This window comes from Panicum virgatum, chromosome 6K (assembly GCF_016808335.1).
Source record: "Panicum virgatum strain AP13 chromosome 6K, P.virgatum_v5, whole genome shotgun sequence".
Lineage (NCBI taxonomy): Eukaryota > Viridiplantae > Streptophyta > Magnoliopsida > Poales > Poaceae > Panicum > Panicum virgatum.
Genome location: NC_053141.1, coordinates 10,408,887 through 10,422,143, shown reverse-complemented (window position 1 = coordinate 10,422,143; position 13,257 = coordinate 10,408,887). Strand labels below are relative to the sequence as shown.

General features: G+C 48.4%; 1 protein-coding gene across 2 annotated transcripts; it reads left to right on the top strand.

Annotated features, from left to right (window-relative positions):
* Window positions 1-11,435: 11,435 nt before the first annotated feature.
* LOC120711694 (putative F-box/LRR-repeat protein 23) lies at window positions 11,436-13,050 on the top strand. Of its 2 annotated transcripts, none has more exons than XM_039997307.1 (2): window positions 11,436-11,925; window positions 12,174-13,050. In XM_039997307.1, the coding sequence occupies exons 1-2, from the start codon at window positions 11,531-11,533 to the stop codon at window positions 12,637-12,639; spliced, it is 861 nt and encodes a 286-aa protein (XP_039853241.1). In that variant the 5' UTR covers window positions 11,436-11,530; the 3' UTR covers window positions 12,640-13,050. The 2 variants fall into 2 exon arrangements, with proteins under 2 accessions (XP_039853241.1, XP_039853240.1); XM_039997306.1 differs by having other exon boundaries at window positions 11,440-11,925; window positions 12,117-13,050.
* Window positions 13,051-13,257: the final 207 nt, after the last annotated feature.

Here is a 13,257-nt window from a genome sequence, read left to right as displayed (position 1 = left end):
TCGCCGCTCCTCGCCTCGCTCGCTGCCCACGCATCCCTACAACCTCCGTCCAATCCCCGGTAGGATTAGGGTTCTTAACAGCCTGGTATCAGTAATGTCAGGTCCTCCTCCTACATCCACCCTCCCGCCGCCAGCACCTGCGCTGACCGCTCCTTCTCCATCTTCACCGGTCGACGCGTCCACCATCTCCTCTGCGTCCAACTTGTCGGGGGCGCCACTCACCATGGAGTCACTGGCCGCCATGGTCGATCGGATCGGCCGTAGCGTCGATTCGCTGCAGGCAGCCTGGGCGGGGCTGCTTCAGCCGCCGCCCCCTCCTCACCCGGCGCCAAACCCGCCGCCACCGCTGGCGCCCACAACGGCGGCCTCCCAGCCGTCGGGATTCCCCTACGGGATGCCCCTCTCGTCAGCTGGCGGCGTCCCCCTCCATCTGCTGTGCTGGCCCGCGTCGCCATCCCCAATCCCGGCGTGCGCGATGGGATCAGCGCATGCGCCGGTCTACATGGCGGCTGTGATGACCACGCCGTCCGCTACACACACGACGGCGCCCAGCTTCACCCCTCCGACTGCCCCCACCCAGGGTCCTTCCTATGGCGGCACGGAAGGGGACTCCGACGACAACCAATTGAACGGTGCCCCTAATGGTCACCCGGCTCCGCCACAGTACTACAAGTTGGAGTTCCCAACGTTCGACGGCGGGGTGGATCCGCTGAATTGGCTCAACCAGTGCGAGCAATTCTTCCGTGGCCAATGCACCTTGGCTTCGGATAGCACCTGGCTGGCCTGGTATCATCTTCGCGGCGCCGCGCAGACATGGTACTATGCACTGGAGCAAGATGAGGGCGTGCCCTCCTTGGAGCGCTTCGGCGGCCTGTGCCAACTTTGTTTCGGGCCGCCGACACAGGGTACATGGCTGGCTGAGCTCGCGTGGTTGCCCTTCCTCTCATCGATACAGGACTACTCGGACCGCTTCAACTCTGTCCTTTGCCATGCAAGCAACCTCAACTCTCTCCAGAAGGCCGAATTGTTTATAGGTGGCCTTTCCGAGCACCTCAAGGCAGATGTGGAGATGCGCAGCCCGCAAGACCTTCAGTCGACGATGTACTATGTGCGTGCGTATGAACGTCGCGCGATCGCCCTCGGCACGACACCGGCACAGCGCGGCTACCGGCCTCCGGTGGGGTGTTCTACACCACCAGCACCACCTCGTCAGCAGCCTGCCGCATTGTTTGGAGGGGTGAGCGCTCTAGTCCAGCCGACAGCACCCGCGCCGATGCGATTCCACCGCCTCTCGCCGGCGGAACAGCTGGAACGTCGTCGCCAGGGCCTGTGCTTCAACTATGCTGAGTTGTACGTCCACGGCCATGTGTGTCAGCGCCTCTTCTACCTTGTCAACGACGACTACATTGACGACGACATTCCGGCAGAGGCCGCAGTGGCAGCCGTGTTCCAGGAGGAGCGCATGCCTGCCCCACGTCCCTGGACTCCACCTGCGACGCCCCACCCGCCGCGGATCCGCCCACGGTGTCCCTCAACGCTCTCGCGGGCGTCCGCATGGAGAACTCCATGCTGCTGCCCGTCACCGTATGTGGTCAGTGGTTAGTGGCCCTCCTCGACTCCGGCTCGACGACGAACTTCATCCACGCCGACCTTTTCAGTCGCTTGGGGCTGAACACTACTCCGCACCCCTTGCTACAGGTGCTGGTGGCCAATGGGGACTGAGTACCGTGCCAAGGGGTCGCCCGCGACGTCGCCCTCGCCATCGGCTCGGAGGAGTTCACCGTCACATGCTTCGGCATCACCTTGGACGAATTCGACCTCATCCTGGGCGTCGAGTTCCTCCGGGCGCTCGGGCCCATCCTATGGGACTTCGAGGGTCTCTGCATGACCTTCACATGCCGCGGCCGCCGCATCCAGTGGCGCGGGCTAGGCGCTCCGCACGTCAACACTCGGGCGCCCAGCACTCGTGCTGTCGCCGCTTCGCCAGGGCAGCCCCTCCTCGACTGCCTGCTCCTTTAGTTCGCCGAGGTCTTCGACGAGCCCCGGGGGCTGCCGCCTGCGCGCCCGTATGACCACAGGATCCACCTCCTGTCGGCACCGCTCCTGTCGCCGTTAGACCCTACCGCTACCCGCAGCTACAGAAGGATGAGCTGGAGCGGCAGTGCGTGGCCATGTTGCAGCAGGGGATCATTCGGCCCAGCACCTCTCCGTTCTCCACCCCAGTGCTCTTGGTCTGCAAGCCGGACAACACTTGGAGATTCTGTATCGACTACCGCGCCCTCAACGCGATGACCTCCAAGGACAAGTTCCTGATAAAGGTGGTGGACGAGCTCCTTGACGAGCTTTACGGCGCCATCTTCTTCACGAAGCTGGACTTACGCTCGGGCTACCACCACGTGCGCATGCACCCGGACAACATCGGCAAGACGGTGTTCCGCACTCACGAGGGGCACTACGAGTTCTTGGTGATGCCTTTCGGCCTCTCCAATGCGCCAGCCATGTTCCAGGCATTGATGAACGACGCCCTCTGCCCGTACCTTCGCAGGTTCATGCTGGTGTTTTTTGATGACATCTTGATCTACAGCTCCTCTTGGGTGGAGCACCTGCAGCACATCGCCATCATCCTATGGGCTCTTCAGGATCACCACCTCCACCTCAAGTGCTCCAAATGCTCGTTTGGGGCGTCTTCGGTGGCCTACCTCGGCCACGTGATCTCTGCCGGGGGGGTGGCCATGGACGCGGATAAGGTGGAGGCCGTGGCTTCGTGGCCTGTCCCGCGCTCCGCTTGTGCGTTGCGGGGCTTCCTGGGGCTGGCCGGCTACTACCGGAAATTCATCTGGGACTTCGGGATCATCGCCGCCCCACTTATGCGTCTCTTGCGGTGAGATGCGTTCGCTTGGGACGAGGACGCCGAGATGGCGTTCCGGGCGCTTAAGGGCGCCCTCACCACCGGCCCCGTACTCCAAATGCTAGACTTCGACAAGGGCTTCGTGGTGGACAGCGACGCTTCGGGTGCGGGGTTTGGTGCCGTCGTCCACCAGGGCACCGGACCCCTCGCCTTCTTCAGCCGGCCATTTGCTGCTCGTCATCTCAAACTCGCTGCGTATGAGCGCAAGCTCATTGGCTTGGTGCAGGCTGTTCGACATTGGAGACCGTACTTGTGGGGGCGCCACTTTCTGATCCGGACGGACCACTATAGCCTCAAGTACCTGCTGGATCAGCGGCTCTCCACCGTTCCTCAGCACCAGTGGGTTAGCAAGCTATTCGACTTCGACTTCGCTGTGGAGTACCACCCGAGCCGCCTCAACATCGCCGCGGACGCCCTCTCCCGCCGGGATGAGGAGTCATCTCCTTCCGCGGATGGTACAGTGGTCGTGGCGGCCCTCTCGGGGCGCGGCCATCCTTCGCCTTCCTCGACGACGTCCGCCGCGCGACAGCCGCGGCGCCCGACGCCGTGCTTCTACTGGAGCGCCTCCGCACAGGCGAGCTGACCGCAGCTTGGCGCGAGGATGCGGGGCTCTTGCTGCACGGCTCCCATATCTTCATCCCCGACGTCGGCGACCTGCGCCAACATGCCCTGCGACTGGCTCATGGCACCGGTCATGAAGGGGTCCAGAAGACGCTGCACCGCCTCCGCTCGGATTTCTATATCCCGGGTGATCGCTCACTGGTGCAAGACTGGGTGCGCACCTGCGACACGTGTCAGCGCAACAAGACCCAGACACTTCGGCCGGCTGGGTTGCTGCAGCCCCTGGAGGTTCCGTCTCAGGTGTGGGCGGACATCTCTATGGATTTCATCGAGGGGCTTCCGAAGGTTGGCGGCAAGTCAGTCATCCTCACCGTTGTCGATCGCTTCTCCAAGTATGCGCATTTCATCGCGCTCGGCCACCCCTACACGGCAGCGTCGATCGCCCGCGCCTTCTTCGACGGTGTTGTACGTCTACACGGCTTCCCGACGTCCATCGTCTGCTGGAATCTCTGCACATTACTGGTTCTCTCATCGGTAGTGAGATGGATGAAGAAGTTATGGGAAAATGCGCTAGAGTGAGGAACCTGACTCTTCCTGATTATGAACCAGGTGAAGACTATGATCAACATGACCACTCTGACTGGTATAGTATGTAAAGTCTAAGTTGTCCTTAAGAATCTGCTGGCTGGGGCAAATCTTGGATTCAGGACCTTTGCAATGGCATGAGAAGTAGACTCCCAATTATTTTGATTGCAGTGATGGCATCTAGATCTATGGACTTGAGATGTAGTGCTACAATGGGTTTCTGTAGTGACATGGTTCTGAATTGCATAGCAATGGTTCTTGGCTTCTTTGCTGTCCGTTCATCACATTTTGCTGAATTTTGTTGCAGCTGTACTAAGTATGTTCTGTCTATTTACTCTTTGGATAAATATTACTAATTATTACTATCTTCTATGCAAAAATAGAATTAGTTCGCGTTGTAGCCAACTAACCATCTATGGATAATCATTTGGCCTGTCGCCATTTTAGTTACTTCTCCAGGAACAGCCACGACATACTGTTGAAAGATATCTTGCTGCTTCTATTTGATGCCAATTTGGTGAATATAGCATATATTAACACCACAAATTCATAGTGTGCCTCAGAGCAACAATGGTTAGTGTATTGTGTTTAGTTCGCGAAAAAATTTGAATTTTGGTATTGTAGCACATTTCGTTGTTATTTGACAATTAATGTCCAATCATGAACTAATTAGGATTAAAAGATTCATCTAGTATGAAATAGTTATACTGTGTAATTAGTTATTTTTTCAACTGCATTTAATGTTCCATGCATGTGTCCAAAGATTCGATGTGACAGGTACTATAGAAATTTTTATTGGAATTAACAGGGCCTAAGGGCTTGTTTAGTTCGCAATTTTTTTTTTGATGAAACAGGAGGGGTTTCCCCCTACTGGTTATAAATTAAAAAGAAACAAACAGGCGGAGTTCTTACAAACAAGGTTCAAGAAACAAAGAAGGAAAGGAAAAAGATAAGTACAGCTACACTAATGTTTCTATCCATTCTAACATAGTCTCTTTCCAACGAGCCTTCGCTCGGTGTATAACCAAAATGAATTCCTTCTTGAAGTTCTGAAGACACCTGTCAGGAGATGGTGGAACTCCTTTGAAGATATAGTCATTTCTATGCATCCAAATGCTCCAGCAATAAAGAATGATCACTTCCATGTGAAAAGGGATTTGGAGTTGATTTTGAATTTCCTCCAAAGCCATAAAAGGATCCGTTTCGACAAAGATTATATTGAGTTTAATCCAGCAGACTTGTGCAAAAGGACATGTCAGAAAGAGATGTGAAAGTGTTTCCTCCACATCCAAAGTACAGAAAGCACAATCAAAGGAGGGCAGTTGCATGTTTCGCCGCCGTAATAAAGCCCTTGTACTGAGTCTATCTCGGAGCAACAACCAAAAGAAGACTTTGTGCTTAGCCTGACAAGAAGACTTCCAAAGTTCCCAAAAAAGAGCATGTGTAGGCATATGACCAGTCAATGCTTATAAGCTTTAGACGTAGAAAAAAAGGAGTATCCCCCAAATATATGTCCAGATATCTTTCTCTTCAGAGACTGGTAACGCATTCAGATTCTGTGCTACTTCCACCAGTTGCTGAGCAGCCAGCTGAGACAGTGGGAGATGAAAGAGAGTTTCTGGCCCTTCTGCATTTCTTGCTACATTGATTGAAATTTCGGTCAACTTGGCAAATGAGAAAAGTTGGGGATAATGAATGCATGGCACTTTATTAAGCCAGAGATCATCCCAGAAAAGACAGGACCAACCATCTCCTATATTAGCTATAGCCATGCCTTTAAATGAATCAAGAATCCTAAGGATATCCTTCCACCAAAATGAGCCTTGCAACTTTGCTGATGAAGGAAGAGAACCACTAGAATAATATCTTTCCCAAACCAGATTTACCAGGGAATATCAATCCTGTTGTAAAACTTGTGCAAATTTTTCAGGAGCAGTGCTTCATTCTGCGTTTGGAGATTAAGTACCCCTAGACCACCTTCATCTTTAGGCAAACATACCAATTCCCAAGCTGCTTTTGATGGTTTTCTATCATGAATATCTGCTCCTCTCCAAAGACTATGCTTTCTATAGTTATCCACCTTCTTGATGACTATTTTATGCAAATGAAAAGTGCTCATGAAAAACATAGGGAAAGCTGTGAATATCGAGTTTGTAATTTCAAGTCTTCCAGCTTGAGACAGGAAAGCTGAAGTATAGGCCAATCTTCTTTCACATTTTGTCACTAGGGGAAGAAAGTCAACCACACTGAGTTTTGTTAGGCCTAGAGGCAAGCCTAAATAAGTAAAGGGGAGTGTACCCACTACACAACCAAATAACTGAGCCAGAGAAGCAGTTCTGTCACTCTCAAGATTTATTGGTACTAACATTGACTTTGAATAATTTACTTTTAATCCAGTCGAGCCAGAGAATTCCTGTAAGATGGTCTTCAGAGCTGAAATTTGTTGTGGATAGGCTTCCATGATTACCAAAGTGTCATCCGCATATTGAAGGACAGGAAAGTCTTGACTATGTTGCAGAGGAATTGGTAGGTTTAGATGACCCTACACTCGTGCTGCATTAATCATACTTTGAAGCAGATCTGATGCCAAAACATAAAGTAATGGAGAAAGGGGGTCACCCTATCTGACCCCTCGCTTGCAGTGGAACACTTTGCCAGGGACACCATTCAAGAGAATTGAGGAGGTACCAGAGGAGAAAATAAGATCCATCCATGAAAGCCATTTTGTGCCAAAACCCTTATGCTGCATGATACTTCTCATTGCTTGATGTTCCACTTTATCAAAAGATTTTTCTAAGTCTAGTTTTAGAATTATGATTTCCTTTCTAGACTAGTGGCACATATGAAGATATTCCAAAGCCCAAGCTAAGCAATCTTGTATTGTTCTGGACTGAATAAAACCATATTGATTCTTGTGATTCAACTGTTTAATCACAAGCTGTAATCTGTTTGCAAGTAATTTGGTAATAATTTTCATGGAAATGTTAAGTAATGATATAGGCCTGAAATCATTTACTTTGATTGGTCCATCAACTTTGGGTATAAGTGAGATGTAAGAACCATTCAAACTTTAAAGACAAATATTTCCTTCATGAAAAGCATGACAGAGATTATAAAAATCTTCCTTTATAATTGGCCAGCACCTTTTAATGAAATCAATGTTAAAACCATCTGGTCCTGGTGACTTGTCAGCAGGAAGAGAGGCAATGACTTGATCAATTTCTTCAGTTGTGAATGGGTCCTCAAGAACTGAAAGATCCACTGTTGGAGTGAGATAAGTTTCTAAATCAAATAACATTGTTCTAAACTTAGACTGTCCCAATCTTTCTTTATAGGCCTCTAAGAGAATATTTACTTTAACTGAATGTGTCGTGTGCCTAACACCCAAATGGTCTTCCAAAGAGGTAATAAGATTTTTCCTATGCCAAATAGTAGCATTGGCATGAAAAAATTTGGTGCCTGCATCCCCTTGAGTTACCCATATAATGGTGCCTCTTTGTTTCCAATAAATTTTCTGTTGCCTGAGGAGAAAGAGAAGCTTTTTCTCCAACAAATCTTTGAAATTCCATTCCATTAAAGTCAAATCTCTGAATTCTTCCAATAGGCCCAGAAAAGAGAGAATAAGTTTGACATTGGCAATAGTCTCTTTTAAATTTGAAAGCTGAGATTGCTAGAACTTAATAACTCTCCTAAGATTTTTAAATTTTGCTGTGATCACTTTAGCTGCATCCATCTGAAAAGTTGGAAGGGACCAAGCATGTTGGACAATGTTTAAGAAACTCTCATGCTCCATTAAATAGTTTTCAAATCGAAAAACCCTGCCTTTTGGTATGACTGTTCCAATAGAAATCACACAAGGGACATGATCTGAGGTTTCCATTGCCAAAGTGCTAACTGAAGTATTAGGGAAACTGTTTGTCCATGATTGTGAGGTAAAAAACCAATCTATCCTTTCCAGAAGTGGAGAGAGCTGCTTATTAGTCCAAGTGAACCTTTTACCAAACAAAGGCAACTCAACAACTCCCAAAGTGCTAAATGCCTCATTAAAAGCAAACATTTCTGAGATATCTCCTCCTGGCTTATTTCTGTCCTCTGGCTTCCTAATAAGATTAAAATCACCGGCAAGTAACCAATTCACCTCTTGAGGCATTTGGATATTTTTAAGCCAACTTAAGAAAAGCTGTTTACCAGTTGAGGTACAGGGAGCATAGATGTTAGTCAATGCCCAGACTGCATCATCATGTTTGAATGCTAATTCCACTGTAATGCTAAAGTCATTACTAAAAGCTAAGGTGCCACTAAAAAGATGTGATTTTCACACTGTGAGAATCCCTCCAAAAGCCCCCACAGAATGAAGAAATTCAAAACTGTCGAAGCCATTTGGACAAAAATATTTGATAAACTAAAGGTCAATATGTTCTCTCTTAGTTTCCTGAAGGCAAATAATATCACATCTACTCTCTGTGATTTTATCCCGAATGGAATCCCATTTCTTATCTAAATTTAAACCCCTAACATTCTAACAAAGAACCTTCCAGAATTTTAAGCCTGAAGTATTATCCATTTAGAAACCAAAAGCTAAGATGTATCATTAAAGGAAGGGCACAAAAGCACATCCCATGAAGGTTCCAGGCAATAAAATTATTACAGGTCCATGAATAAACAGTCTCAAAAGAAAGAGTATCATGAATGAAAATGGCTGAAATAACACAGAGCAAAATCAACTTTGCCAACAATCCTTCATTTCTTGGATCTCTTCTTTGACTGCTTGTCATCAGCAACATTTTTGTTGTTGCCATCTTCTTTCTTTGATGCCTTCTTCTGGACTTGCTTGTCACCAGCACCATCCTTGTTAACAGCATTCGCGAAATTTTTTGGATTTTGGTACTGTAGCACTTTCGTTGTTATTTGACAATTAATATTCAATCATAGACTAATTAGGCTTGAAAGATTCATCTCGTCGTTTACAGTTAAATTGTGTAATTAGTTATTTTTTAACTACATTTAATGCTCCATTCATATGTTCGAAGATTCGATGTGATGGGTACTGTAGAAATTTTTTTTTGGAACTAAACATACCCTAAGTTGCGGCCGAAGCCCTTTATGAGATCATGCGTTTGAGCTAGCACTTGGAACTCATCTCAATATGGAAACAAATTTTCCAGTTAAGAAAGAAAATTAATAAACAATTTGTTGTGGAAAAAAGCAAAAAGCATGCGCTACGTTGGTGCTTTAAATGCCCAATGTATCTGCAACCACTGAAGCGAGTTGGAAGGGTTAGAAATTCTTGAAAGAATAGTTTTGGCAACAAATCATTGGAAGAAGATTAATTCCCAGGCACTTTATAATAAAAGGAAAATTAAATAAGCATAATCACTTTATTTGTCGACCCCACCAATTAAGAAAGGTCCCCAGCTATGGCCTCCTCTCCTCCCACGGCCGCGCGCCACCGTCCCTTGATGGAACCCTCCGGTAGCGGCAATGGACTGGGCGGGGCTGCCGCGCGACGTCCAACCCTGTCATCGTACGTGTGCATCGATTTCCTGTCGGCTGTCATCCGGTTTTCTTTTCTCCTTGATGATGCCCCTTACTTTTCTAACATATAACCAGTTGGGCCTTTTTGCTAATAGAGAAGGAATATGTAGAAATAGTGTTGAGTAGTAACAAGAAAGGCATAATGCCAATTTTTGGGGAAAAAGTCTATATCACCGCCTCACCTATGGGAGGTGGACTATATAATCCCCCAACCAATGAAACGGTTATCACCTCCTGAACTTTTCAAAACCGGTCAAATTATCCCGTAAAGCAGTTTTGAAAAATCATAGTAAATCAAAGAAAAATCATAAAATGAAAAATCTAATTGTGTTGGACTCCAAATGAGTAGATCTACACAGTGAACATATAATATGGTATGCTGTGTAGATCTACTCATTTAGAGTCCAACACAATTGGATTTTTTATTTTATAATTTTTCTGTGATTTACTATGATTTTTTAAAACTGCTTTAGTGAGTAATTTAACTGGTTTTGAAAAGTTCAGGGGGTGATATAGACCATTTCATATGTTGGGGGTTATGTAGTCCACGCCCCATATGTGAGGGGGTGATATAGACTTTTTTCTTTTTTGTGCCACCCCCAACTTTTCACTGAGGCGGCTCACTTTCGTCCCTCATCTATTAAAGTAACTATATCAGTCTTCAAACTTTCACATAGAACACAATTCCATCATTTGTCCTACGTGTCTTGCCACGTTGGCAATACCATCCGGTCATCTATTCTTTCAACCATACATAAATCTAGCCTTTGAATTTTTAAATGGAAAGCATCAACTGTTGGAAAAGAGAGATGTTTTGCTATCAACTGTTGGAAAAGGTTGCAAATGATAGCATCGGTTGTTGTTAAGAAAAGATATCAATATTCCTTATAATGCTGAAAGATGGTTGTTCATAACAAATTTAATGGGAAGAGGTAGGGAAACAAGGCCCTGTTTAGTTTAGTAGCGCTAGGTTACTGTTGCAAACTTTGACCAGCAATTTAGTGGTATTAAATGAAGGTAGTTTACAAAACTAACTCCACAACCTCTACGCTAATTCGCGAGACGAATCTAACGAGACTTTTGACCGCATAATTAGAGGATGATTACTGTAGCATTACTGTATCAAATCATGCATTAATTAGACTCATTAGATTCGTCGCGAAATAAACTTCGTTTAGTACTCCATGCATGCAAGATTCCCTTCTAGCGCTAGGTGTGCTAGGGTGAATCAAACAAGGCCCTGAGGAGGTAAAAAAGGTCAAATCAAACCCACTTGGAACCGTGAATGGATGCTGATGTGGCATGCCAACAAGGCATGACACATAGGATGAAGGATGAAATAGAACCGTCGGGAGAAGTTTGAAGACTGAAACAGGCATTTTGATAGTTGAAGGATGAATTGAGTAAGTGGAAACACTAGCTTATTGTTTTTCTTCCTGAACGGTGGGCAATCGCTTTCAGCGAGGGGCAAGAAATTCCACATCCATCAACAGAAGAAACCGAGACAGAGGATGGGACAAAAATCAAGGATGAAGAGGTAAGTTGTGCTAACATATAACATGTAGCACAATTTAAATGTTATAGAGTATATATACCGATGTAGCCGTGCCAATATATCATAGGCCAATTTGCTATTATATAATGAAATTTTGTTATAGTATATACTAATCGTGAAAAACAAAAGGAAAGATACAACTATGTCCAGTCAAAAAGGGCGCGGAGGAGACGCTGATTGTTTATCCGCAGCTTGCTCACGAAGGATCAGCTTCGCTACAAACACGTCGCTTTCTGGCCGGTGTGGCGGTGAGCCGGCGGTGAAATATATAATTTACGCACGCGTTCGGCCGGCATCTCCGACTCGCCGTTGCCTATAATATGAGCTCATGCTCATCAGCGCGCCGCCACGCCGGGTGCTAGCTAGCCACAGAGACAAGCCACGCGATGGCCACATCTTCCTCGACCCACCATCGCCGGACTCGCCTTATTGGGCAGGCCCAGCAGCCTCCGGAGCCGGTGGGCAATGGCGAGGAGGAGGAGGAGGCGAGGGACTGGGCGGAGCTGCCGGTGGACGCGCTGCTGGCCGTGCTCCGCCGGCTGGACGCCGTCGACATCCTTACGGGGGCCGGCCACGTGTGCCGGCCGTGGCGCCGCGCGACGCGGGAGGAGCCCGAGCTGTGGCGCCGCGTCGACATGCGCCGCCGCGCCGACCTGCCCTATGACAACGTCGACCTCCAGGTGGCGGCGCGGGCTGCCGTGAGTCGCGGCGCGGGCCGGTGCGAGGCCTTCTGGGCTGAGGCCTTCGGGGACGACGACTTCTTCCTCTTCCTGGCCGACGCGTGAGCAACTCTTCCCCATCTTCAACGTACAAACAACAAATTAAATCTTTTCCAACAAATTCACTCCTACCAAGTCGTTTGGTGTACTATTCCAGCTTGTGTGCTGAGAATTTTGTAAAAGTTTAATTAGCTGTGTGCGGTTGCAGAGGTCGGAGATATTTTTTTTTCTAAATAAATTTTTCATCCTGCAGAGCGCCGATGCTGAAGAGTCTCCGGCTCATCTCTTGCAACGGAATTTTGCCGCACAGGATGAACGAGGTGATCAGGAAGCTTCCATTGCTAGAGGAGCTCGAGCTCTCGCACTACCACCAGGGCTCCATCACCACCTGCCTCACTGGCGTCGGCGCAGCGTGCCCGCTCCTGACGAGCCTCCGGCTGAGCCACGACCGCTTCTACTACTTCAGGCCGGGCGTCACCGGCGGCAGCGAGGCCGCGGAGATCGCTGCGATGCCCGGGCTGCGCTCCCTGGAGCTCTTCGCCAACAGCCTCGGCAACGGCGACCTCGCGGCCATCCTCGACGGCTGCCGGCGGCTCGAGCACCTCGACATCCGGCACTGTTTCAACGTCACGATGGACGGCGAGATGAGGGCCCGGTGCGCTAGGGTGAAGACGGTAAGGATGCCGGAGGACTCCATGGAGGGCTACGACCTCCGGTACGCCAGCCCTGTCAGGGACTGCGTCTACTACAGCAGCGTCATGTATCCCGATTTCTAGAGCGGAGCTCATCTCAGTCTCATCCCTGAGAAGTTAGAACGAATAATCCTCCCGCGTGTGATTGGATTTCTGGAGAGTTTACAATAATGGTTTGATTTCGTGTGCGTCGTTTGATTGAATTTGCGTCGCTTGCCTCATCCGTTGGCCTTATCAAACAAGCGTAAGGTTAGTGTTAAGTTTGAAACAGGGGTGATCTCACCCGAATCATTCAAACACTGAAGACCAGACCGTTCCCGCCTACAAGCCCACCATCACGTTCCACGTTCGTGCAGTGCGTGGGCAACCAACCACAAACTGGAGTTCGTGGATCATGATGGAGTTGAGCGGGAAAAAGAAAGGAGTTTGAACACCTATTGTAATCTATAAATAGGCTCCGATGATCAATGAATAAAACTGCTCATTCACCTCTTACATTTGTGTTCATTATATTGCAAATTCCATTAACAACACGTTATCAGCACTTGGCTCCGGCCAACTGAGAAGAAGAAGGGAGAAGAACTCCGACGAGCTTGGTGAGATGCCTTACCTCTCGCCATTCATGTTCGACTCTATCATCTCTGTTCCTAGCCATGTGCATGCTCGCCGCATCCGCCACTTCCTCTGGGAGCAGATCAGTGA

Coding starts and splice junctions, on each gene's coding strand:
- LOC120711694 (XM_039997306.1), top strand. CDS start 11,531: ATGGCCACATCTTCCTCGACCCACCATCGCCGGACTCGCCTTATTGGG. Junction 11,926..12,116: donor TTCCTCTTCCTGGCCGACGC/GTGAGCAACTCT, acceptor TTCATCCTGCAG/AGCGCCGATGCTGAAGAGTC.